This window comes from Delphinapterus leucas, chromosome 16 (assembly GCF_059928025.1).
Source record: "Delphinapterus leucas isolate spDelLeu-1000000601 "Yukka" chromosome 16, BTC_Dleu_Yukka2, whole genome shotgun sequence".
NCBI classification, from domain to species: Eukaryota; Metazoa; Chordata; class Mammalia; order Artiodactyla; family Monodontidae; genus Delphinapterus; species Delphinapterus leucas.
The window spans coordinates 24,217,716-24,245,404 of NC_143144.1; the positions used below are offsets into that span (position 1 = coordinate 24,217,716).

At 37.3% G+C, this 27,689-nt stretch overlaps 1 protein-coding gene across 5 annotated transcripts; it reads left to right on the top strand.

Moving 5' to 3' along the window:
- Nucleotides 1-1,829: 1,829 nt before the first annotated feature.
- On the top strand, nucleotides 1,830-27,028 carry VPS26A (VPS26 retromer complex component A). 5 transcript variants are annotated; one of them, XM_089897586.1, is made up of 10 exons: nucleotides 1,842-1,960; nucleotides 4,118-4,619; nucleotides 6,546-6,695; nucleotides 13,196-13,271; nucleotides 14,385-14,541; nucleotides 15,178-15,342; nucleotides 16,993-17,099; nucleotides 20,530-20,598; nucleotides 22,563-22,705; nucleotides 25,255-27,028. In XM_089897586.1, exons 3-10 carry the CDS (start codon nucleotides 6,618-6,620, stop codon nucleotides 25,366-25,368), a joined length of 909 nt encoding a protein of 302 aa, XP_089753712.1. In that variant the 5' UTR covers nucleotides 1,842-1,960; nucleotides 4,118-4,619; nucleotides 6,546-6,617; the 3' UTR covers nucleotides 25,369-27,028. The 5 variants fall into 5 exon arrangements, with proteins under 5 accessions (XP_022446453.1, XP_089753712.1, XP_022446452.2 ...); XM_022590745.2 differs by lacking the exon at nucleotides 4,118-4,619 and having other exon boundaries at nucleotides 1,830-1,960; XM_022590744.2 differs by lacking the exons at nucleotides 1,842-1,960; nucleotides 4,118-4,619 and adding an exon at nucleotides 2,140-2,311.
- Nucleotides 27,029-27,689: the final 661 nt, after the last annotated feature.

Here is a 27,689-nt window from a genome sequence, read left to right on the forward strand (position 1 = left end):
TAGTTTTAGGTCTGATGTTTAAGTCTTTAATCCATTTTGAGTTAATTTTTGTATATGGTATAAGATAATGGTCCAAATTCATTCTTTTGCACATAGATACCCAGTTTTCCCAAAACCATTTGTTGAAGAGGCTGTCCTTTCCCCATTGAGTCATCATTGCACCTTTGTCAAAGATCATTTGACCATATATGTGAGCGCTTTTTATTTTTTAAATAGACTTCATTTTTCAGAGCAGTTTTAGGTTCATAGCAAGTACAGAATTCCCATGTAACCCCTGCTCCCCTCCACATGCTAAATATGCTTTTAACTTCCCGAGGCGAACACAGATTGCAGATTTTAAACCTTTCTTCTTTTCAAATACATGCATTTAATGCTACAGATCTCCCTCTTAACACTGCTCACTGCATCCCATTAATTCTACTATGTTGTATTTTCATTATCCTTTAGTTCAAACTATATAAAAATTCCCACTGAAATATTGACATAGAGGTTTAGAATTATGTTGCTCACCTTCCAAACATTTGTGGATTTTCTGGCTTTTTGTTATTTCTAGTTCAATTCTAATGTGGTTAGAGACCAAACTCTAATTTCAAGCCTTTTAAATTTGAGACTCGCTTTAAGACCTTGCCTCACAAACTTGATGCTGTTTTGTTATGATGGGAAAACCGGTAGGTTCAGACTCATTTTTTTCTGCTTTGGTTATGTATAGAGTGCACTGCGGTGGCTCAACGCTAAGTTTTGAGATCTTAAAACAGTATTCCTAACACATCACTGTAAAGCAATTATACTCCAATAAAGGTGTTAAAAAAAAAACAGTATTCCATTCAGGGGCCCGTCCTCTAGGCTTACACCACAGTGATTAGGCTGCGGTTAAAGGCAGAGTACTTTTTTTTTTTTTTGCTGTACGCGGGCCTCTCACTGTTGTGGCCTCTCCCGTCGCGGAGCACAGGCTCCGCACGCGCAGGCTCAGCGGCCATGGCTCACGGGCCCAGCCGCTCCGTGGCACGTGGGATCTTCCCGGACCGAGGCACGAACCGTGTCCTCTGCAATGGCAGGCGGACTCTCAACCACTGCGCCACCAGGGAAGCCCAAGACAGAGTATTTTTGAGCAGCATCATTGCGCTTTTCAGGAACGCCTTCCACCCCTCACGGAATGGCAGGGCGGTACAAGTGATTTCTCAGTCCTCCACAGCTAAGGGGCGGATAGTTCAGGAACTATCTGTGTACTTTACGAGGCAACGGATACAGTACCCTTTTTTTTTTTTTGGTCTCCTCATAGGTGACAAAGCTTCTGAGTTCTCAAATCTCAGAAGCTGAGGGAAAGAAAGGAAGTTGGGTAGAGTTCGAGAATGGTGGCAGAATGCCTCATCCCCGAATTGAGAGAGCACGTCTCTTGCGAGGCCTAACGAATCAGGGCTTCGGGTAACAGCGCCCCTTCAACTCCTCGGCCTAATAACCCACCCGCAGAGATGGCCTCCCGCACGAACCTTTTCTTTCCTCCTTTCTTCTTTCCCAGCTGCTCAAACTTCCACTAGAAGTGGAACTGGGTGTGGCAAAAAGCCCGTCAGCGAACCGCCGGTCAGCGAACCGCCCCTCACGTGACAGACAAGAGGGCGCGGAGGACCTGGGGAACCTACGTCCGCCCTGGCCCCACCCACTTGACGCCACTCAGTGACCCCAACCCTCCGCCGTGGGGTGGAGCACGAGGCCCCGCCTCCAAACGGCCTCTCCTCGGAGCGCCAGGCTGACCAGTGGGGCGGGGCGAGAGGCCCGGAGGGGGCCAGTGCTGGGCGAAGGGGGCCAGTGCTGGGCGAAGGGGAGGAAGGGAAAGGAGGGGTCACGTGCGGCGAGCTGCCCGAAGTCACGTGACGAAGACGCTGGGCGGAGGGAGCCGGGGCTGGGAGTTCTCCTGAGGGAAGAGGAGTGAAGTGTGGGGCGCGCGGCGGTGGCGATGACAATGGTGAGTGCGCGGCGGCCAGCGCGCTTGCTTGCAGCCCTCGCCCCGGAGCGCGCGGCGGGGCGGCCAACGGCGGGCCAGATGTCGCGGGAGGGGCTGCGGGGAGCGGCTGGAGGGGGCAGGCGGGCAGGGCGGGGGGGCCGGGTTAGGCCTGTTTGGCCGCCGCGGGGTCGGAGACTATTGGGCTGCGCCGCCCTTTCCCGGTCTCGGCGATGCCCGAGCACCTGCTGGTGGCGGCGCGTTCTCCTGGCCATGTCGGAGCCTCTGCCCGAGTTCCTCGATCGGCTGTGGGGGCCCTGGCTGGGTACTCGGACCCCGCCTCTGCGGGGGCCCGCCTCCCCCTCGCCTTCCAAGGTAGCCAGCCCCTCTGCTCCTCCCGGGCAGCCTCGCTTCCTTTCAGGTGGGGTGACCCAAGAATCCCCCAGTTCCGGACTCGGGGGGATTTGGTCACTCTCTTCCAGTGTTGATCGGGAGCTTGATAAACTCCGTGATTTTTTTAGCCTGCATACGGTGATATTCTGCGATTTCCTGACCCCAGTTCAGCCTTGATGTTGACAGTTATAGAATGGGAGAGAAAAAGAGAAGGACGTTGGAGGGGAGGACGTTTTTAATGCAAAAGGCAGTAGTTTCTTGCGCGCCGTTTTAAGCGTTAGGTCTCGTTTCCCTCACCAAGCCATTCTGGAAACTTACCGCTTTGGGATGTTGAAATGGCCTAGGGAGCAGAGGAGGGAGGGAAATCTGAGTACTCTCACCACAGTTAGTGGGAAGCACCAGCGTGGGCGCGATGGCGTTTAGCTTTGTGTGTGTTGGCGATCTTCTCTAGATTTGATCTCACTTGGCTCATTTTATGGTAGTATTCATTTACTCGGTTCACTTAGCAAGCTTATGTTGAGCGCCTACTGTGTGCTCTCCTTAATAGTACCTGCTCTCCCAAAGCTCACCCGGTTCCGTAAACTGCTTGAGACTTTTGGCTTATAGACCAAGCTAGGTTTATTTAAAAAAAAAAAAAAAAGTTACTTTGAATAAATACATTTAAAGTCAGAAATCGAGTTGTTTTAATTTATAAAAGAGAGGACAGACATGTTCATTCTTAAACTTGGAACCTTTTCCTCTTTTTTTTAAACAAATAATTACAATACTTAGGTGCTCCCAGGGGCCCTGAGCAAGACTGAAACAGCCCTTGCTCTCTTGTAGCTTGCAATCCAGAGGGAGATAAACATTTATTTGTGTAATTATTTGTTTAACGTGGAAACAAATAATTACAGTTGTGATAAGAAGGAAGTATTGGGGGACCTTGTCTTGTCAGGGAGTTAAAGAAGCCTTCTTTAGTTGAATATAATTTGCAAAGAAAACTTAAAAGGCCCTCCTATCTTTTGCTTACATTTAAAATTATTACTTTTAATGAGCTTTTGAATTATGTTCAAGAGCAATTTTTATTTTCAAGTTACTCTTGAAACAAACACAATTGTAAAGCTTTATAACACTGAAATGGGCACAAGTGTAATAATATATGTATGAAAATTTGCTGTTTCATTGTTCGTGTATGCCCTAAGTGAATAAATTTTGAGAGCCTGTCTTCTGCCTCACCTTGAGTTGCATTTCTTTACAGCCACTGGATGTAGTGAAATTTCTTCAGTGAGGGCTAAAAAGTTTGTATTTTAACATATACACGTGTAATTTTGCTAGATGGTAATGCTCAGTGTTAGGTTTACAAATTATGTGAAAAATCTTAAATTAAGCTAAATTCAGTGATATGTAGTTCACGCTACGATTGGAAAACTGTGAGAACAATTGCTCTAATATTTAAGTAGTCATATATATTGCGCTCTAGTTACTTAAAGGCCACCTAAGCATTTGAACCTGTATATTGTCTAGTATTGCTGCTGAAAATCCCCTATTTTGAATGCTCACTTGAAGATATCTTTTCTAAAAGAACTTGGTAGTCTTTCTCGTAAAAGATTTCAAAACTGCCTTCTGTAATTTCAGCAGAAGTATATGTTAATATATCCTAACCCTCTTTACAGCTTTTATTCCTTTTCCTTCTTCTGGTCTTCACCATTCTGACCATTTTTTTCCTCTTTATATATCAGAAGTATTATAATTTGATTGTGAATAATTTTAAGAAGATTTTAATTTTGTGACTTTTTGTTTGAAATACAGAAGATGCACATCTTGAAATAAAAACTTCATTTATTTATTTGGCCACACCATGCGGCTTGTGGAATCTTAGTTCCCTGACCAGAGATTGAACCCACGCCCTCAGCAGTGACAGCGCAGAGTCCTAACCACTGGACCGCCAGGGAAATCCCTTCCTTTTTTTTTTTTTAGAAATAAGAACTCTAGAAGACTTTGGGTAGAGAATCTTTCTTTCAACTCCTTCTAGAAGGAAAACAAGACAAACTTTTTTCTCAGATATTTTTCTCTCTGTTATCTACATGCACAATTTTCTGGAGGCTTTTACCAAGACTAGTTCATTTTTGATGTGTCCTGGTGTAAAAAACTGGATGTTAACCCAGTGCTAAATTTTCATGGCCTCATTAACTTAACCGTGTTAAAGTGCTGTAGTTTATCATCAACCTTTTGTTTTTCTGCATATGCTACACTAGGCTTTTTTTATTCCTTCTGATCTCTCCCGATCTTAGTGTTTTGATTGTGTTGAAAAGTAAGTCCATTTTTAATTTTTAGTTACGAAATACTTCATGCATACAGAAAATAATAGAGGATAACACATAATTTTTACATATTTTTAAGGCCTAAGACTTACATTTTTACATATAGTGTCAAAATAAAACTTATTGTTTACAATTACTAATTGTTAGTTAATTGTGAAGTTTTATGTGACTTTTAAGTCTGTTTTATACCATTTTAATTAGTGGCAATTTTGATTTTATTTTATTTTTGATTATTTGATCTTTTAATATCAACTTTCAAATCCCAGTTCAGCTGTATGTGTTAAGTATATGTATGTGGGAAAAGTTACCATAATATTTCCTTTCATTTGTAAAACAATTTTTATAGTTTTCAAATCTCATTTTCCTGCAACCAGCTCTAAGAATATTAAGGGGGAATGAGAAAATTAAATTTTATTTTCCTGCTTCTATTTTATAACCTGAATTTTGGACTGTCATGTTCTACCCTTTCATAATTGCTCCTCCCACAGCAGCCCCCCCCCCCCCCGCTTTGCTGGCTCAGTGCTTTGCACATACTTGATAAATAGTAACTGATTTTCAGCTGCTATACATTCTCATATTTGTAACTGTTACGAGAATGTATACCATTTCGAGCAAGTTTTGAATTTAAAACTTGGGGTATGAAAGCTAACTAGGAAGGGACAGTGCACATGCCCTATCACTGATGTTTTTCATTCTAAGTTCAGAATAGTTTTCTAATTAAAATTGTTTGTCATTTATAATATTGCCAGGAAAGATTAAAACATCTTGCCAAAAGGAAGATTTGCTGGTTATGTCTTTGGAGTATGTCATAAGTACTAATCTGGCAATTCTTTGAGTTGATTTCATGAAATTATAATCCTTTTGTTAATAAAGGATTAATAAAAATAAAGAAGTGGGAATTCCCCGGCGGTCCAGTGGTTAGGACTCTGAGCTTTCACTGCTGAGGGCCCGAGTTCTATAACTAAGATCCCACAAGCTGCGTGGCACTGCCAAAAAACAAAGAAGCAAGCTCAGAATTTAGGAAAACACTATCTCCTTTGATCATAGTATCATCCTATGACCCACATAGCCTTAGCAGGATCATTAGCTTGTTTGCTGTCCTCCTGAGGACAGAACTGAGCCTTAACGCAAGTTCCTTGCTCTAGATTTTGCTACTGCACCAATACTAACTTCCTGCAGGAGGGCTGGTCTTACCAAACATGCCTAGTTTTAGCTCACTTCTTTTGGGTATTCACAAAATTTGTAGAAATTTAATTAGTCTCCTCCATTAGAGCCAGTTTTATTCCAAGGGCTTACACAATGTAACACATGCTGTTCAGACCTATATAGCAGTAGATTTTACCATAACTAGCACATTGTAATAACTCACGAGTAATTGGGATTGTATGAGTTTCATTATAGCAGTATAATGAAAGAACCTCATAGTTTATTACTAAAGGTAACCTTTCAAATCCAGATGTTAGGATTAATTTTTTAGCCCCGCGGCATGCATGCGGAACTTCCCCAACCAGGGATTGAACCTGTATCCCCTGTAGTGGAAGTGGGGAGTCTTAACCACTGGACCACTGGGGTAGTCCTTTTAGATCTTTGGTATATGTTACTATTTGATTATTTATAGTGGTTACCTGTGGAAATGATTGAAATTATAGCGTGTTTAAATTTGTTTTTTTTTGTCTTTTAATTTTATTGTGGTAGAAAACATATAACAAATATATCCTCAGCAAAATTTTAAGCATACAGTACAGCATTAACTGTATGCATATTGTATGAAATTTTAGTTTTGATGTAGTATTTGATATAAGTTGTTATTTCCTTGTGAATTCATTGATTAACTGTAGGTTATAGGTAATTAAATTTGAATTTAGAAATGTAGTGACTGACAAAACATAATTATGAACATTTTCCTTTTATTTCAGAGTTTTCTTGGAGGATTTTTTGGTCCCATTTGTGAGATCGATGTTGTCCTTAATGATGGGGAAACCAGGAAAATGGCAGAAATGAAAACTGAGGATGGCAAAGTAGAAAAACACTATCTTTTCTATGATGGAGAATCTGTTTCAGGGAAGGTAAATATTTTGTTTGGAGAATTACCTAGTTGTAGCGTATTAGAATTAGTCATGAAAATGGCTTGTGCTGTATCTAAATTTGAATGATTTTATTAGAGATGGAAAATTTTTTTCAGGTCAGTTAAATCCTTGATTCAATAGAACATTTACAGGAAAGATTCTTAAACTGGAAGGGTTACAGGGGCAGAGTCTAAATTAAACTCTGTGCAAAATTTTGTGTGTTTGTGACTATGTGCATCTGTTTAACTTCAGACAGTTTCTACAGTGGGGCTGTGATCCACTCAAAGTTTGTTTCTCCTTTAACATAAAGTTGAGTTGTGGAGATTGGGGATAATTCTCTAGTATACCTTTCTAAAAGTTTCTTTCTCATTCTTTATAGCTTATCTGTCTGTACTACTGTCATTGTGTCTGTTGATCTCATTTCTTGATACTTTATAGAAGACTTAAGTACATTTGGAACGTGTCCATGCATGGTCAGATGCATTTATGATGCCTTCTGTGGTTTAACGTTTTCCTCCTTTTCCTTACCAAGTGATGTATAAGATTATTCTTATACCTTACAGAACATGATTAGTACTTATTAGTTTGTGATACTGAAGAATGGTAATATCCTAGATAAAATCAAGTCATAAAACATTTGAAATAATTTTTCAATTATTTTCAATATTTTTGAAATATTAAGAGTTTCTCTCCCCTGCTTGTTAAGGTGATACATACACATGGTAGATAGTTTGGGAAATAAAATAATTATCTATATTCCCATCATATGGAAATAATTCACTGTTAAAATTTGAATGTGTTTCCTCCTAGTTTCTCTGCATTAGTTAATGTATGTATAATATATTAAGCATAACTTTTCCCTATTATTGGATATTTAAATAGTTTCTACTGTATTTTTCAGACTGCTTGTAGTATATCACCGTATCTTTAGTAATACAGGCATGTTTTTAGTAATAAAACTTTAGTACATAAGTTTTTCTCCAAATTTCTGTAGGATAAGATTACTTCCTTAGAATGAATTCCTGGAAGTGAGTTGCTGGACCAAAAGACATGAATATTTGAAGGGTATCAATACATATTAACCTGGAGAATTTGCATCAAATCACATGTTCACTTAATGCCTTGTTTCACTCAGGGTAGTACTGAATATGGTCACTTTTTAATCTTTGCTATTTCTATAGGCAAAAATGATACTATTCTTAGATAGCATTTCTTTGGTTACTAGATAGGTTGAACTTAGGTTTATTAGCTATTTTACTGCATCGTCTATTCTGGTCCTTTGCCAGTTTACTTACTGATGTCTTAGTGTTATATTTGAAATAAATTTTTTGCTTTTCTACTTTACTCTCCCTTTAAAATGATGGGGAGAAAGAGAAGAGGCCTGAAAGAGAGCAGACAAAATCATTAAAAGGATGGAACATGTCAAACGAGTAAAGGAAATAGTGTTGGTTCTGTAAGAAACTGCCAAACTATTTTCCAAAGTAGCACTACCATTTTCAGCAATGAATGAGAGTTCATGTTGTACCACATTCTGGCTAGCATTTGATGATGTCAGTGTTCTAGATTTTGCCCATTCTAATAGTTTTGTAGTGGTATCTCATTGTTTTAATTTGCAGTTCCCTAATAATATGATGTTGAACATCTTTTCATATGTTTATCTTCAAATATATATCTTTTTTGGTGAAGTGCTTGTTCAAATCTTTTGCCTAATTTTCATTCGGGTTGTTTGTTTTCTTCTTATTGAGTTTTAAGAGTGGGAAACAGCCCTTTTTGGAAAACAGCCCTTTCTCAGATGTGGCTTCTGCAAATATTTTCTCCCAGTTTATGGCTTGTCGTCTTATCTTCTCATTTTCTCGCTACATGTGTACATTTCCATTTCCCTGACATCTAATGAGGTTGAGTGACTGTTCATATATTTATTGGCTATTTGATGTCCTTTGTGAAATGCCTATTCAAGGCTTTGGGTTTTGGTGGGGAGTTTTTTGGGCTCATTTTTATACTCAGTTGACTTTTTTCCTTATTGATGTGTAGGATTTTTTTTTTTTTGGTATGTTCTTGATACGTGCTTCTCAATATAGAGTCCTTTGCATATGTATTATAAATATCTTTCTGGCTGGATTTTTCACTATCTTAATGGTATCTTTGGATGAACAGGAGTTCTTAATTTTAATACTCTACAAATGTTAGTGCTTTTTGTATCCTGTTGAAGACATCTTTGCCTACCGTATGGGCATGAAGATGTTCTCCTGTTTTTCCTATAATTTAAAACAATTTCACATTTAGATCTTCAGTTTTTTGGAATTGATTTTGTCTTTGTGATATAGGAGTCAAGGCTACTTGTTTGTTTGTTTGTTTGTTCCCCACATGGATATCTTATTAACCCAGGACATTTATTAAAAAGCCATCCTTTCCCCCACTACACTGCAGCATCACCTTTGTCATCAGCCAGAGGTTGTATGAGTCTGTTTCAACATCTCTGTTCTGTTCCATTGGTTTATTTGTGACATATACTTTCATTTTTTATTTTTTTCATTTATTTTTTTAAAGATAGCTTTATTGAGTTGTAATTCACATACCATAAAATTCACCCTACTAAAGTGTACAGTTCAGAGGTTTTTACTATATTTGCAGAGTTGTGCAACTGTCACCACTATCTAATTCCATAATGTTTTCATCACCCCAGAAGAAACACCATACCATTAGCAGTAACTCCCTTGGTGCCATAAACTGAATGTTTGTGTCCTTATAAGATTCATGTGTTGAAACCTAATCCCCAGTGTGATATATTGGGGGGGTGGGGCTAGGGGGGGTTGGGAGATGATTAGGTCATGAGGGCAGAGCCCTCATGAATGGGATTAGTGTCCTCAGAGAAATCCCATGTGCACCTTCTGACATGTGAGGACATAGTGAAAAGACAGCCGTCTGTGAACCAGAAAGCAAGCTATCCCCGGACACCAAATCTCCTGGCGCTTTGATCTTGAACTTCACAGCCTCCAGAAGTGTAAGCAATAAATTTATGTTGTTTTTAAGCCACCTAGTCTATGGTATTTTGTCATAGCAGCCCGAATGGACTAAGACACCTAGCATCCACTAATCTATAAGTGTGCTTTCTTTCTCTGTGGATTTGCCTATTCTGGACATTTCATATAAATGGAATCATAAAATATGTGGCCTTTTGTGTTTGGCTTCTTTTACTCAGCATGATGTCTTCAAGGTTTATTCCTTTTTAAAAATATATATATAATAAAATTTACCATATTAACCATTTTTATGTGTCTAATTCAGTGGCATTAATCACATTCACAGTGTTGTGCAATCATCACCATTATTTTTTTTTAAATAAATTTATTTATTTATTTTTGGCTGTATTGGGTCTTCGTTGCTGTGCTCGGGCTCTCTCTAGTTGCGGAGCAGGGCCTCCTTTTCGATGCAGTGCATGGCCTTCTCATTGCAGCGGCTTCTCTTGTGGCAGAGCAAGGGCTCTAGGGCGCACGGGCTTCAGTAGTTGTAGCACTTCAGTAGTTGTAGCACGTGGGCTCAGTAGTTGTGGCTCCCGGACTCTAGAGCGCAGGCTCAGTAGTTGTGGCACATGGGCTTAGTTGCTCCGTGGCACGTGGGATCTTCCTGGACCAGGGCTCGTACCCGTGTCCCCTGCATTGGCAGGCGGATTCTCAACCACTGTGCCACCAGGGAAGCCCCCATCACCACTATTTTAAAAATTTGTTCATCACCCCAAACAGAAACTTTGTACCCATCAAGCAATAACTACTCTTTTCCCTTTTCTCCCAGTCCCTGGATACCTCTAGCCTACTTTTTTAAAAAAATAAGTTTATTTATTTTTGGCTGGGTTGGGTCTTCGTTGCTGCTCACAGGCTTTCTGTAGTTGCGGCGAAGGGGGGCTACTCTCTGTTGCGGTGCGTGGGCTTCTCATTGTGGTGGCTTCTTTTTTTTGTGTGTGTGGTGGCTTCTCTTGTGGTGCACAGGCTCTAGGCACATGGGCTTCAGTAGTTGTGGCATGTAGGCTCAGTAGTTGTGGCTCACGGGCTCTAGAGTGCAGGCTCAGTAGTTGTGGCACACAGGGTTGCTGCGTGCATGTGGGATCTTCCTGGACCAGGGCTCAAACCGGTGTCTCCTACATTGGCAGGCGGATTCTTAACCACTGCTCCACCAGGGAAGTAAGTCCCTCTAGTCTACTTTTTTTCCTATAAATTTGCCTGTTCTGGGCCTGTTCTGTTTCATATAAGTGGTCATATAAGATTTGTCTTTTTGTGTCTGCCTCATTTCATGTAGCATAATGTTTTCAAGGTTCATTCATGTTGCAGCATGTATCAAAACACCATTCTTTTCTATAGCGGAATAATATTTCAGTATATATCTGTGTAGTATATGGATGTACCACACTTCTTCATCCATTCATCAGTTGAGGACATTTCAGTTGAGGATATTTGGGTTTCTGTTTGTTGACTGTTATGAATATTGCTGTACATTTGTGTGTTAAGTTTTTGTGTGACTGTGTGTTTTCATTTCTCTGGGGTGTATACTTAGGAATGGAATTGCTGGGTCATACGTTAACTCTATGTTTAACTTTTAAGGGAACTGCCAGGCTTTTCCAATGCAGCTGCACCATTTTATATTCTCTTCAGCAATGTATGAGGGTTCCAGTTTCTTCACATTCTTGGCAATACTTATTATTGTCTGTATTTTTTATTGCCATCTTAGTGGGTGAGAAGTGGTCATAATGGTTTTGATTTGCATTTCCCCTAATGATGAATAATATTGAGTATCTTTTCATGTGCTTATTGCTGTTTGTATAACTCTTTTGGAGAAAAGTCTGTACATATCCTTTGACCATTTTTAATTGGGTTATTTGTCTTTTGATTGTTGAGTTGTAAGAGTTCTTTATATACTCTAGATACAAGTCTTTTGTCAGTTATGTTTTGCAAATATTTTCTCTATTTCTGTGAGTTGTCTTTTCACTTTCTTGGTGGTGTCTTGAAGTACTAAAATTTTCTATTTGATGATGTCCAGTTTATCTTTTTTAAAATTTCATTTCTCATGCTTTTGGTGTCATCTGTGAAACAGTTGCCTATCCAAGATAAAGAAGATTTACACCTATGTTTCTTCTAAGAGTTTTGTAACTGTAGCTCTTACATTTAGGTCTTTTATCCATTTTGAGTTAATATTTGTATATGGTGCAAGGTATGTTGAGATTGAGTTGTTCCAGCATTATTTGTTGAAAAGAATATTCTTTCCCCATTGAATTGTCTTGGGACTCCTGAAGCATATACTTTCTAAAGTTAAATTTAATTGCCGTCTGTCAAAAAAAGCTACAGAGAAGGAAACAAAATTACCCATAAGCATACATTCCAGAAGTAACTCCTGTTAAGAGTTTTTTCTGTAGTTTAAAAAATATAATTGGCATTATACTTGTATACAGTTTGACCATGCTTCCTTCATGTGACATACCATGCACATCTTCCCACATCATTAAATATTCTTTGACCTTATTATTTTTATACTTTAATTATACTACATCATATGATGTACTACAAATTTGTTTAATTATTTACTTGTTTTTCTGAGATATTAATTTGGAAGGCAAGTAACTAACTCATCCTGGTCACAGATATATGGAAGATATAGAAGCATGAATATTTTAATTATGTAGTTTACAGACAGAAGTAACTGAACTTCAGTTTTTATTGGTCCTTAATTTCTGTTCTCTTTTGAAAACACTATTTGGAAGAAAAGCTTTTAAGAGTCATGCTACCAATATTTTTTATAGTAAAGAATAAACCCGGAAGTATGCTTTTTGGTATGTTAGCTAATCCTTAAATGTTTCGAGTTTTGTTTTTAATATGTATGTACTTTATAGATATTTTGTCAAATTAAAATGTATAAAATTAAGGTTTCCATTTGGCACATATGAATTTAGGGATTTTAGATTATATATTTAATTTGAAAAGTACGTAAGATAATCATACTCAAAATTTAAATCTTTAGACATTCTGTTTTTAGGATGAGTAGCAGACTCAGGGCAATAAGCATTGCTTTTAAGATCAGGAATTATAACAATATATTGTTGGTTATAAAAGGCTGAAAGTGATCTTTAAGATCAGTTCTTGGAATTAGTAATAACCTTACATTAAAATGCTGTTGTAGAATTTTTTAACTGTTTGACCTGAAAACATATTTGAATAGTTGAAAGTTTTCCCTTTTATTGAGTCTTTATAGTTCTCCAGCTGTGAAGAAGGATTCCTTACTAACAAAGAAGATGCTTTAAGTGTACATATAAGTAAGAGGTTCATTACTGATTGTATATGAGCAGGTTTTACCTTCTCTGGCACTATAAGGTCTAGGTAGGATCTAGGTATGTGGTGGTGTCTCAGACTTCAGAAATGAATACCTGAAATATTTATACATTGTATTCATCTGGAAGCAATCTGCTAGTAGGCCCGCAAAGGATTGTTAACATCTCTTACAATTTCATGTTTTGGCAGGTAAACATAGCCTTTAAGCAATCTGGAAAGAGGCTAGAGCACCAAGGAATTAGAATTGAATTTGTAGGTCAAATTGGTGAGTTTTAAAATAGTATTACTTTTTTTCTTTGATAACTGAGTTTGAAGAGAGTTTGATTTGGCACTTAGCTTTATGGAAAGAAGGAATTGATTTTGCGTAATAAAAGAGGATTTATTTTATAAACATTAAATCATGTTTCTTTTAATTGTATTAAATGATATTTGACTAATCCTGCCTTTATTTGTGATTAAACTTAATTACTAAAAGTGAAAGGAGTTATGTAAGCTACCAGCCTTGAAAAATAATTCAAGTAAATTAGTTTACTCACTGAAATTTCCATCTGCCTACATTTTTCACCAGGTTTATTCACAATTAGCAGTGTCACCTTCATCCTTCACTTTCTAATTACCCATGCCATTTGTCTTCCTAACTTAGTGTGTACCTGTAGCCAGACTCACTTGTCAATAGAAAATTCCATGTGAAAAGGAAAAATGTAATTTCTTTTTGACTTAGATCAACTTGTGTATGTTTCCATATGTGTATTTCAGAGACATTCTTGATTTAGTAGGAGTTAAACTGTATAAATCTTTTGGTACTGCAGATTCGGAAAAGAGAAAAGAAAATAGGTCCTAGCTTTCTAAGTTTTACTGTACATTTTTAAAGTATCAAAATTGGAATGGGTGGATATTTATTTACATGTCTATTTTGGATGAGATTATATTTAAGGGGCAAATTATAGTAATTAACTGATAGTTGATTTTAGTCTTTTGCGTATTATAGTTTTATCAAGGTAATATATTTGCCTAACTAAAGCAAAACAACAAGACAATACATTTTTTGCCTAGAAGGGAGGAAGTTCAAATAATTGCTGGAAATATGTCTGTTAAAACAGCTTCATACTGGGCAAACCCTAAATGCATTAAAGGAATGAATTCATTTTTTTATAATAGAAATTTTCATTTTGCTATGCTGCTTGAATTTTTTTATGCCTAAGTGGAGCATAATAGTGAGAAAGATAATGGAATTCAGATCATAGCTCTAGTATTTAAAGTGGAGACAAATCCAACTAATTCTTTTTGTAAAAATTATTTGCTTTGGAAGTAGAAGTTTGGGTTTTAATAAGATGGGTATTAAATATAATTGGTCTTTTTGCTTTTTAAAATTTCTTAGAACTTTTCAATGACAAGAGTAATACTCACGAATTTGTAAACCTAGTGAAAGAACTAGCCTTACCTGGAGAACTGACTCAGAGCAGAAGTTATGATTTTGAATTTATGCAAGTTGAAAAGCCATATGAATCTTACATCGGTGCCAATGTCCGTTTAAGGTATGAACATGTATCAGAAACTGTAGACAGATCAAAACCAGAAAGTAATGACTACTATTGAATGTCTTATTAGAACTTCTAATTATAATTTTGGACTGGAAGGCTTAAGATTTTTAAAATTCTGTCAGATATTTTGTTTTTTTCTGGCTAATGCTCATCTGATGTAGTAAGAGCCTTCTGTAGTTTTAGAGAATCCTATTATGAGAAGTTTTAGTCATACACTTCCCTGTGTGAATTGTTCTTAGGTACTTCATTTGTCCTGTAAATGGAATTACTCTCTAAATCCATTAGTTTCCCAATGAATCTCATTTAGTGTATGGTTAAGAAGTGATCTAGAGAAAAACAAAAAACAAACAAAAAGCAGTGATCTAGAGAGATGTCCTCAAGTAGGCTTGATGATGGTGCTTCAAATTGATCTAAAAAGTATGTACACTATTCTTAAAATTGAACTTTGCATTTTTTCTATGGTGGGGGTATTTATTTAAAAATGAAAACTTCTTCATGAAGTAAATGGAGTAAATTGATCCCTAAGGAGTTCCAGCAAGGAGAAAGCAGAGTTGCAGTTAATGTTTGCTTATTTAAAACACTGAGATATATCACAGGAGATTTAACTTGTCCTCTCCATTAATTTTGTAGGTATTTCCTTAAAGTGACGATAGTAAGAAGACTGACAGACTTGGTAAAAGAATATGATCTTATTGTTCACCAGCTTGCTACCTATCCTGATGTCAACAATTCTATTAAGATGGAAGTGGGCATTGAAGATTGTCTACACATAGAATTTGAATATAATAAATCAAAGTAAGTACCTTTCACAAACAGATAACATAAATGTTCAGGGAAAATTAAGAAATAAACCTTTTATGTCTTTGTAAATTGGTCAAGGTAAGGATAGAATCAACATTAATCTGATGTTAACAGACCAACAGAATCTCTGAGCTGAAAGAAACTTTAGGAATTTAGTTTTGTTTCTGACTCAGCGCAGATGTCTTTCTTATTCTATTCCTGGTAATTGACCATTTTTTATAGAGGATCTCACCATCTCAGAAGGCATCTAATCCTGTGTCTCAAAAAATTTATCTTCTTGTCTTGAGATCATTTTAGCTGGTCATCTCTTTAAAAATAAGCAAAAATGTTCTTTTTCTGACTACATGAGCAATACATTTTTATTATTAAAAAAATTGACAATGTAGAAAAGTCAAAGGAAGTAAAAATACCACATATTTTCACCATTACTACTTAACCACTATTAAATTCTCATGTATATCTTTCCATGGGAGGGGGTATATATGTTTATATATGTTGTGCATTTTCAGAAATGGGCGCTTATTTTATTTATTAATGCCTTTTAAAGCTTTATTATGGAAAATTTCAAACATATACCAAAGTATATATCTAAAAATATTAATAATTTCTTAACCTCGTCACATATTTAGTCAGTGTTCACTTTTCCCTAATTTACTCATAAATGTTTTTTCCCCATATGGTTTGTTCAAATCAGTATCCAAACAAGACTTGCTCAAATCCAGTGGATCCAAACACACTACATTTTTTTTTTTATTCTTAAATCTCTTTTAATTTATAGGTTTTCTCTTTTATTTATTTATTTTTCACTAAAGTTTATTGTTGAAGAAATGGATGTTCATTCTTTTGTCCCCTTCCTGTGCACTCTTCTGTTACATGATTTTTATTACTTGTCATGTCCCAGTTTATATCACTGAAATTGTGATACACACGCGTTCAGGGTCTTAAATTATATTGTTGATAAAATTATTAGATAGTTTAGGATCTAAAACTTGTCACTGGAAGCCTCCTTTCAGACTAACATAATTGCATTAATCAACTCTTGGGATATTATTTTGAGATCCAAACCTGGGAGAAGTTTAAAAAAAAAAAAGCCCTCTGGGAATTACAGGAATTCCTAGGTTTGCTACCATATTATTTCAAGGTCCCTGGGAAAAGTCTTTGATTAGTAGGTATTACAGCAACAAACTCAATTTATGGAGTCTCTCTTTGTGGCCAGGTGATTTGTTAGCTGCACTATTCTAGCACTTGCAGTAATACTGACACTAAACCCATGTGTGGAGTTTTTAATGTTCAAAACATCTTCATACACCAAATAAAAATTTTCAGGCATAAAAATCTTAATTTTCCATGCTTAAGTTCTTTGGAAACTAAGTTAACCTCTACGTAGGGACCAACAATTAATCAGGCTAATTCTTCCCTCTGAGGTGTATCGATGGTCAAGTAAACTTTGCTTCCTTATTTTTATAGTAAAATGATGAGTACTTTTTTCAAAAAAGAACATTAAACACATGAATGGTCAGAATGGTATTCTTAAATAGTAATTATCCTACAGATATCTAATAAAGCCTTTCAGGACATATTTCACTCTTTTTGTTTGTTTTGTAAACTGATATTTAGTAAGTGACAAATACTCTTTCCCCAAAGGTATCATTTAAAGGATGTGATTGTTGGAAAAATTTACTTCTTATTAGTAAGAATAAAAATCCAACATATGGAGTTACAACTGATCAAAAAAGAGATCACGGGAATTGGTAAGTTGAAGAGTATTTGAACTGAAATTCATTTTAGTTGAAATTTTGAAATCTTAAAATATTGTTTAAACTTAAAATAAATATCCACCTCGGAGACTAACTTTGATACTTAATATTGCTGGCAGTGAGTTACTCATTTGTTTTTAAAAAAATTAATTTTTGAATAGATAATAAATTCACATGGTTCAAAAAAAAAGTGTGAACGATTATACAGTAAAAAGTGTCCTGTTTATGTACTCCAGCTACTCATAGGTGATATGTTTATAAGTTTTAAAATCCTTTAAGTATTTATCCATATACCTGCAAGTGCCTCTACATTACATCCCACCCTTTTTTTAGTTAAGTGGTTATATACAATACATACTTTAGAGTTCTTTACATATCAATGTGTGGAACACTTCCTCATCTTTCTTACAGTATTCCATTCAATGGGTGTGCTAGCTATTGGTGGACATAACAGGTTGTTTCTAGTCTTTTGCTATTATAAACAATGCTTTAGTTAATAATATCATTTCACATATGTGTTGGTTTGTGTGCAAGATAAAATCTTAGAAGTGGAATTGCTGTTTCCAAGGGTATATTCATTTGTAATTTCGATTCATATTATTAGTTTCTCCTCTTTATGGACTGTACCAGTTTGCATTACTACCAGCAATGAATGTAGGAGGGTACCTCTTTCTCCTTATATTCTCATAAGCATGATGTTATAAAACTTTTAGCTGATCTCATGGGTAGGGGGAAAAGTTTAATTCATTTTTCTCATCTGAGTGAGGGTGAGCATCTTTTCATGTGTGTATAAAAGCCATTTGTATTTCTTTTCTGTAAACCACCTATCCATATCCTTTGCCCCATCGCTATTGGATTATTAGTCTTTTCCTTTTGATGTGTAGAAACTCTTTATATATTAGGAAAATCAATCCCTTTTTCTTCTGTTTTTTTTTTTTTTTCTTTCTTTTTTGGCTGCATTGGGTCTTCGCTGCTGCGTGCAGGCTTTCTCTAGTTGCGGCGAGCGGGGAATACTCTTCATTGTGGTGCACAGGCTTTTCATTGTGGTGGCTTCTCTTGTTGCGGAGCACGGGCTGTAGGCGCATGGGCTTCAGTAGTTGCAGCATGTGGGCTCAGTAGTTGTGGCTCACGGGCTCTAGGGCGCAGGCTCAGTAGTTGTGGTGCACAGGGTTAGTTGCTCCATGGCATGTGGGATCTTCCTGGACCAGGGATCGAACCCATGTCCTCTGCATTGACAGGCGGATTCTCAACCACTGCACCACCAGGGAAGTCCCCCTCTTTCTGTATTAAGAGCAGCAAAACTTCCCCAGTTTGTCTTGCTTATGGTGGTTTTTGCCATCTAGAAGTTCTTGATGTTTATGTAAGTCAGATTTATCAGTTTTTACTGGATTCTGGGTTTTATACCAGTTAGAAAGGCCTTTTTTACACTGAGGTTCTAAAAATTTTCTGTGCTTGATTCTACTAAAGTAATACACTATAGTTTAGGAATTTTAATTAATTAATTAAACTTTTAATTCATTTGGAATTTGTCCTGATGTAAGAGATCAGCTATGGATCCAACTTTACTTTTCTCCAGATAGCTGACCAGTTGCCCCCAAACCTTCTATTGGTTCATAACTGCTTTTTTTTTTTTTTTTTTTTTTGCGGTACGCGGGCCTCTCACTGTTGTGGCCTCTCTCGTTGCGGAGCACAGGCTTCGGACGTGCAGGCTCAGCGGCCATGGCTCACGGGCCCAGCCGCTCCGTGGCATGTGGGATCTTCCCGGACTGGGTCACGAACCTGTGTCCCCTGCATCGGCAGGCAGACGCTCAACCACTGCGCCACCAGGGAAGCCCCATAACTGCTTTTTAATTTTAATTATTATTATTTTTTTGGCCACGCCATGTGGTTTGTGGGATCTTAGTTCTCTGACCAGGGCTCAAACCTGTGCCCCCTGCAGCGGAAGTGCGAAGTCCTAACCACTGGACCATCAGGGAATTCCCTGATTTTAATTAATATTTAGATTTAGTTTGTTCCCTTTAACTTTGCTGGTTTTCTGCTAAAAAGAATTTTAGGCAACAGTTTTTAAGAATTTATAATTGGTAGTCATGATTTTAAATATCTGTAATTTCTTAATCTCCATTTTTCACCTGCTAATAAAAGTTAAAGTGATTAGGGACTTCCCTGGTGGCACAGTGGTTAAGAATCCACCTGCCAATGCTCAGATGTGGGTTCGAGCCCTGGTCCTGGAAGATTCCACATGCTTCAGAGCAACTAAGCCCATGCGCCACGACTACTGAGCCTGCATGCCACAACTACTGAAGCCTGTGCGCCTAGAGCCTGCACTCCGCAACAAGAGAAGCCACAGCAATGAGAAGCTTGCGCACCTCAATGAAGAGTAGCCCCCGCTCGCCACAATTAGAGAAGGCCCGTGCACAGCAACGAAGACCCAAGGCAGCCAAAAATAAAATAAATTAATTAATTAAAAAAAAAAACTGTCTATGGTTTAGAGAATAAAAAGACAAGCCACAGACTGGGGGAAAAAAATTAAAAAAAAAAAAGTTAAAGTGATTTAAAGATATTAAAACCAAACTTCAGGTTCCCATTTGTTGTTTAAAAAGAAATTGTTTATTTAAACATTTTTTTCTAGCTATAAAAATTATGTTCGGTTCTGGAAAATTTTAAATAAAAAATAATTTGTACTCATAATCCAGAACAGACCTTAGCCTTTGCATATTATATATTTTACAACATTGGGATCATTACTATATGTTTTAGTTTACCTTTTAAACTTATATCATTGACTGTTTAAAAGAACTGTATGTATGTCAGGTATTCACTTTGATGTTTTGTCTATGTTAAAGTTAACAAGAGAAAACATTTTGGGTGTTGCAGAGAAAACTAGCATGTCAGTGCACTGCTGTGCATTGATAGTTTCTATTTTAGCAGATATTAGAAATGATAGAAGGAAGTCTGTGAAGATTATTTCTGAACTGTATACAGTTGACCCTTGAATAACATGAGGTTTGAACTGCATGGGTCTACTTATAGCGGATTTTTTTCAGTAGTAAATATTACACTACTACATGATCTGCAGTTGGTTGAATCCACAGATAGGGAGGAACCGTGGATAGGGAGGAGTGGAGGATACAGAGAATGGACTATAAATTATACACACGTTTTCCTGTGTGTACGGTCAAGCGCTCCAGCCCCTGCAGTTTTTCAAGAGTCTACTGAATTACCTTTGGGAGGAAGGGAGTGAGACCTTCAGTTGGGTGGTAAGTAAGTGTAGATCAAGAAATAGAAAAGAATGATCAACATTTTCACAAAAGGGGAAAGTAAATTAGTACTAAAATAATGTAGTCAGAAAATAGGAAGAAGGTATAAGTCTGGAGATCATATTCTAGCAGTATTTAAATTAATATCATTTACATTATTGCACTAGGACCCAGTACCACAACAGAAACAGAAACAATCGCTAAATATGAAATAATGGATGGTGCACCAGTAAAAGGTAATACACTTTTCATTTACTTTTAAGTTACAGGTAGTGCAGATAGCACTGTTCATGGCAGATTAGTTTGAAAGTATTTATTCAGTGTGAATATATCTGTGAATTCTTAAAATGATTCTTACAATGATTTTTAAGATCATCTTTGTATAAATGCTGAGAAGACTATACTAGTACTTTCTAGTTTGAAATAAGGTTTAATTTTTTACTCAGTTTAAATTTAGAATTTAGAAGAGACATTTATGGATATCTCTTCCCTAGTTCTGAATTTATAATATTTTAATTATCTTTTGTTACCGTAGTTTCTCTCTGTAAATCTTTTTTACTCACGCTGAACATAAGGTGTAGTATAATTGAGTATTCATTTCTGTGGGATTTTGGAGTTCTTATATAGCCCTCAAGAAAATAAGCAGTTCCCTTAGTAGATAATTTTCAGTGTCTAAGACAATGAAGCCAGTATTTATCATTTTAAATTTATGTCTTTGGGTTTTTCTTACTCTGTTAGTAATTACTTCAAAGAGTAGTTACCATTTACTGAGTACCAACTATAGATGAGGCATTGTATTCTCAGGCGCTGTCAAGTTCCCTACCACACTTTGAGTTAGGTAGTGGTAGCCCTTATTTTATACATGAAACTGAGATGTAGAGGTAAAAAACTTGTTAAAGGTGATATACTGTAGGGGAGGCAGAACTTTCCCTCTACCCGTCTTAGATTTTCAGCTGGAATTCTTTAACAAAAAGATTAATAAGAGAAAAGCAGTTGATTAATGCATGCAGTACACATCACCCAGGAGAAACCTCAACAAAAAAGTAACTCAAAGCTGTGACTTAGAATTTCAGCTTATATAGCATCTTCAAAAGAACAATAAATTTGGAGAGAAATGACTGGGCAAAGGAGAGCAGTTTAGGCTTCCCAGGGCGGCAAACTACGGGCAGGTAAATATGTGGGAGAAAACCAATGGAGTAGGCTTGTTTGCATATTCCTCTGGTGCCATCCCTGGCCTGAAAAGAGGCTGTCTTCAGTAAAAGGAGAATTTATATCCTGCCTTTAGGCAGAACAGGGGATTCTTTTCTGATTTTGCTGCTGCTTAATTGCCTTCAGCTCAAAATAATCTGTATGTCAAAGAGGAATATTTTTCGGTGACATATTCTGGTTTCCTTCAATAGCTAGTCATTGCACAGTTGGAGTTTGAGTCCAGGGGTTTCTGACTCCAGGACTCTTGTGTGTGTACTCTTGTGTTATGCAACATAACTTTGTAAAATTCCAGCAGCCACAAATTTTTATGTAAAGTGATGGGTTGTACATCTTTAAGGAAATAGATATACATAAGAAAAGTATTACATAAAAAGGATTCAAAGCAGAATATGCAAATAATTATTCTTAGAAAAAGAGAAGCCATGAGAATCTGAATAGCAATCTTTTTGCTATTGCTTCATTGCTAATGAAGGAATGTCATCATTCTGAACATGTTTGTTGCTTTGGGTGAATTAGTAATAAGTATTCAAGAATTTATACACATGATTAGAAATTATGGTACAGATGAAACAGATGGTTAAGTGACTTGGCTGGAGTTGGGATTCAAATCCAGGCATTTTGGCTCTAGAGCAGTGGTTCTCATCTAGGGGCAGTTTTGGTCCCCCCTCCCCAGGGGACATTTGGCAATGCCTGGAGACATTTTTGGTTATCATATTTGGGGACTGCTACTGGCATCTTGTGGGTAGAGGCCAGGAATGCTGCTGAACTTCATACAGTGCATAGGACCTTATCCATGACAAAGAATTATCGGGCCTAAAATGTCAATAGTGTCAAGGCTGAGAAACCCTTGTCTAAAGCTTTTGTTATGCTGCTGTCTTGTGAGGAACTGAAGCATTAATGTCTTCTCTATGATGCTTAGTTTTAGGTGTTATGTAACTATTGATATATTTAATCATCCTTTAGAATTAAATGGGAATTGCTTTTCTTTCAGGTGAATCAATTCCAATAAGACTGTTTTTAGCAGGCTATGACCCAACTCCAACAATGAGAGATGTGAACAAAAAATTTTCAGTAAGGTACTTTTTGAATCTAGTCCTTGTTGACGAGGAAGACAGGAGGTACTTCAAGCAGCAGGTATGGTGCCACCCAGATGTTATTTTGTTCTGTGGCAATTCCAAAAACACCTGGAAAGCAGCCACTTTTCTAAGCTTTATTGTACTGAGCAAGTGGGGGTTTCTAAGTAAGTGAAAACACTGACAGTATGTTATAGAAGTAAGCATGAATGGAACTATGTTGTAATCCATCTCTTCCTGGTCATTCTGCAGGACTCCAGAATGGGCTATAATTTGGCAGGGCTTTTGTTTTGTTTTGTTTTTTTTAAATTTAATTTTGCGGCACGCGGCATCTTAGTTTCCCTGCCAAGGATCGAACCCGCAGCCCCTGCAGTGGAAGTGACGAGTCTTAACCACTGGACCACCAGGGAGGTCCCTGGCAAGGCTTTTATTTTTCTCTTGAAACCTTTGTTTTTTATAAAAACAATACCTGCTACTTGTTAAAAAAAAAAAAATCAGGCAATAAAAAACAGAATGAAGTAAAAGGTCAACAAAAATTCCGCCACCATTGTGATTAGTTTTCTAGACAAATTGGTATATGTGCTTTTAGATGATTATTATGCATATTGTTCTTTAATTTGTTTTTTCAGTCAATAGTATCTTGAATAGCTTTCCTTTATCGACAAAGATTTCCTTTATCACTTTTAATGACTGCATCAACTTGATGGATTTGGGGGTTTCCATTTTTCCATAATTAAACAATCTTCTTATAAATGTTTTTGAGATGACCCAAATCTAATACTTTTTTTTAAAATTTATGGCTGCGTTGGGTCTTTGTTGCTGTGTGCGGACTTTCTCTAGTTGTGGCAAGCGGGGGCTACTCTTCGTTGTGGTGCACGGGCTTCTCATTGCAGTGGCTTCTCTTGTTGCGGAGCACGGGCTCTAGGCGTGTGGGCTCCAGGCGTGTTGCGGCTCGCGGGCTCTAGAGCACAGGCTCAGTAGTTGTGGTTCACGGGCTTAGTTGCTCCGCGGCATGTGGCATCTTCCCGGACCAAGGATTGAACCCATGTCCCCTGCATTGGCAGGTGTATTCTTAACCACTGTGCCACCAGGGAAGTCCCTAATACTTTCTTTTTTTTTTTTTTTTGCGGTACGCGGGCCTCTCACTGTTGTGGCCTCTCCCGTTGCGGAGCACAGGCTCCGGACGTGCAGGCTCAGCGGCCATGGCTCACGGGCCCAGCCGCTCTGTGGCATGTGGGATCTTCCCGGACCAGGGCACGAACCCGCGTCTCCTGCATCAGCAGGCAGACTCTCAACCACTGCGCCACCAGGGAAGCCCCCTAATACTTTTTAAATATAAGATGTTTATCATAAAACTTGTTCTCATTTGAAAATCAGTTAAAAGCCTTTGGTGAATTTTGAATAAAAGATTGTGATTAGAATGGTCTTCTGTATTCGGAATCAGATTAATAAATATTTGAATGTCAGCTGAGTGTTCAAAACTAAATTAGAAATTATTCTGAAAAAAAAAGATTATTCTGTGTTGAGTACTGTGATGAATACCAAAGCTACATTTTTAAACATGGTTTGTCCTCAAGGCCCTCACATTGCCGATATGTGGAAAGAGAGAGATTGTATAATTAACAGAAAACTTAAGTAATAGTTTGACAGTAATTTGGAAGAGAGAAAAGTTACTCTGCTAATGCTGCCATAATGCTGTATAATTAAACATAGGTGATTTATAATTTCAAATTAGATTATATGAAATTTACAATTTCCAAATCAATTACATATTGTGGCCCTATTGAGTAAGTATATACTTCCCACGGGCATTCATTTGGATGTTTAAATTCTGCTATGTTCGTTAAAAAACAAACAGCGTGCCATGACTTTATGAAGCAAGTAATTTTAAGAATTTAGAAGAGAAGAGATCTCAGGATGTATTGGTTAGGGTAAGACTTAGGCAGAGGAAGAGGGATTTGAAGAATATAAAGGGGAAGATGGAGGGAAAGTTTAATTTGAAGTGCGTTAGATGCAGAGAGTAACCCAGTTTGGCTGGTGGGGTACTGGGGTCTAGGTAGGGAAGAGAGTGATGTTGATAAATTAGATAAATGTTATGGAGGGCTTGAATGCCGGGTTGGAGATTTATCCTGGAGGAACTTGAGAACTATTGGAAGAGTCATCCAAGCAATGTTTTAGACTAATCTGGAAGTGATAGGAAGGATAGCTTAGAAAGGGGTATCAGGCAAGGAAGGGAGAACCATCTACCAGGAAGCTGTTTTAGTATCTAAGGTTGAAGTGAGAAGGGCTTGAATTTGGATAAGGGCAGTGGAACAACAAACAAAAGGTAGATTTTAGGAATTCTTTAAAGCAGTAATAGCTAGAACTTTGTGCCAGATTGGATTCATGGTGGTGGCATGCATGGGTGTTGGTGGGGGGGGAGCAGAGTTGCCAGAAGGGGAGGCCCAATATTAGAATTGGAAGAAGGTGAGTCAATAAGGAAAGAGGAGGGCTTTTGTAGGGAAGAAGTTAGTTTTGTTATGGTTAAAATTGAAGTGGCATTATTTCTATGGTGAAAATATAAGGAATAATATGAGGACATTAATTTGTTGTCTTGCATTTGTCTTCTAGGAGATAATTTTGTGGAGAAAAGCTCCTGAAAAACTGAGGAAACAGAGAACAAACTTTCACCAGCGATTTGAATCGCCAGAATCGCAGGCATCTGCTGAGCAGCCTGAAATGTGAACTGAATAGGAGAAAAAAAAGAAAAAAACTCCTATATCTGTTGAGATTGAAGTTCGGCAGGTTAAAGATGGTCGCAGCGTGTAGGGCGGGGAAAAGGCCAAAACCCCATTTATGATAGTCTTCCTTTATCTTACAGTGCTGAGTATATTTTATGACATAACTAAATGTTCTTCATGTATATACATTTAAAAAGTGCTTTCTTTGAAACACTGGAACTTTCTTAAACTGCCGTGTTGTTGTTTTTTTAACCACACACTTTCATTTAATGATAAGCACTCAGCTGTACATCAGCATAAACATTAAAGATTTTCATGTGAGTAGGTTGGTATTTGTAATTTTGCTTTCTTTCTGCATAATGTTGATTACAGATTCTTTTATTCTCCTTTTTCATGCTAATGATTACCTCTTATTCTCTACACGCAAAAAATTAAACGTTTTGTGTTCAAATAAAATTAGAAAAACCTGAGTGGCCCTTAATCCTGCAAAGATTTAAAACATGGCATCTCAATATTTTTGAAAACTACATTTTTGTTTTTCCATACGTGTTTGAGAAATGCATATGAGTGTTTCGCTGTAGGTGCCTCTGAGTCTACCATTTCATGGCTTCCTGAATTTTGTTCTCTTTGAAGTCTTCTGTGGTGTGAATATTAAATTTTTTTCCATAAGAGATTATGTGGCATGTCATTGCAGCTTTTTTTGGGGGGGGTACCATATTAAGTAACCATTTTGCTACTATTATCAGATAGGTACCACGGTATGTTTTCTGCAATGTGGAGTTGACTCTATGTTGGCATTTTAGTTTGTTAAAACTATATAATTTTTCCATAAATACTTTGAAAAAAATTTTTTTGATTTAAGGAATCTTTTTAGCACATATATGTAAATATAATTTTCTTGCAAATATTCTCTTCCCTTTTCAGGGGAAAATTTGAGGATGGGGGACTCAGGAGAACTGGTGAAGTATGTAGTTACCCAAATCTCGACAATTTCATGTTTGTTAAATTGGAAAGTTGACTAGTTCAAACTCAAATTTAAACTAATTCATCCACTCTGTTTAAATTTTTTTTAATATTCAAGTATTGTTCAAAGCCTCTGAAAAAGAAGGTTGCAGTCATCTGTTTTTATGCTATGCATGGGGTCTGATCGCAAATACACTAAATGTGGGGTGTAGGAACTAAATTGAAGCCTGTTGTGTGAAACTACTTTCACTTACGGTTCATCGGTTTTTGTACCAATATTTTTTTATACACTTCAGTGCAAGTCTTGTCAGTTAACCTTACTTTATGGGTAAGCTAAGTAACCCAAATTACATTTCTTTAAGCCTGTTTTACTACTATGGCACTTTGAAAAATGGTCAGTAACCAACTTCTTAACTGGCAAAAGGTTCCAGGTACCATGTGCTGGAGCATCTATTTTAAATGTGGATATCTGTGAATGGTAATGTTTTCCTTCATGTAAGTGCCTGTTCAGAGTTTCAAAATTTTAAAATGCCAAATATTTTCATGGTCACTTGCATGTAGTAATCTGGAAAATATTCAAAGAAAAATTGAAAAACAGTTGTATTTAACCAGCCTCAAATTGTGCAACCATGATGTATAATAAAGAATTTGAAACATACTGAGCTTGCTATGTGAATGATTAAAATATTTATATTCTCAAATCTCTTCTCATTGTCATATTTATCTTTGGGGGCAGGATTGCTCAGTAGTTTAGGAAGCTATAATTGTGATGATTAGAAGTTTTTAAAAATATTCAATTTCAATTTTAAATATATAATGCTTTCAATTAGGTGGCTTAAAACACTGTCATAAATAGGACGCTTATTCACTTGGAACTTTGTTGCATAACCGATTTAAAAAATAAAAATTTGAACTCAGTATTTGGTGAACTGTAAAAAGTTGGCCAGTTAATTAGAAATGAACTGAAAAAGAAATTTGTGTCTTTAATAAAGAGTACAATATCTAATCCAGTGGTTCTCAACCCTGGCTGCACATTCAAATCACTTTAGGAGTTTTTAAAAATAATCATGCCAGGTCCTATCCAGGTCAATAAAATAAGAATTTCAGGGGCCCGGACAGCAGCATTTAAAAACTACCCCAGATTGGGGCTTCCCTGGTGGCGCAATAGTTAAGAATCTGCCTGCCAATGCAGGGGACACAGGCTCAAGCCCTGGTCTGGGAAGATCCCACGTGCTGCAGAGCAACTAAGCCCACATGCCACAACTACTGAGCCCACGTGCCACAACTACTGAAGACAGAGTGCCTAGAGCCTGTGCTCCACCACAAGAGAAGCCACTGAAATGAGACGCCCCGCACCGCAAC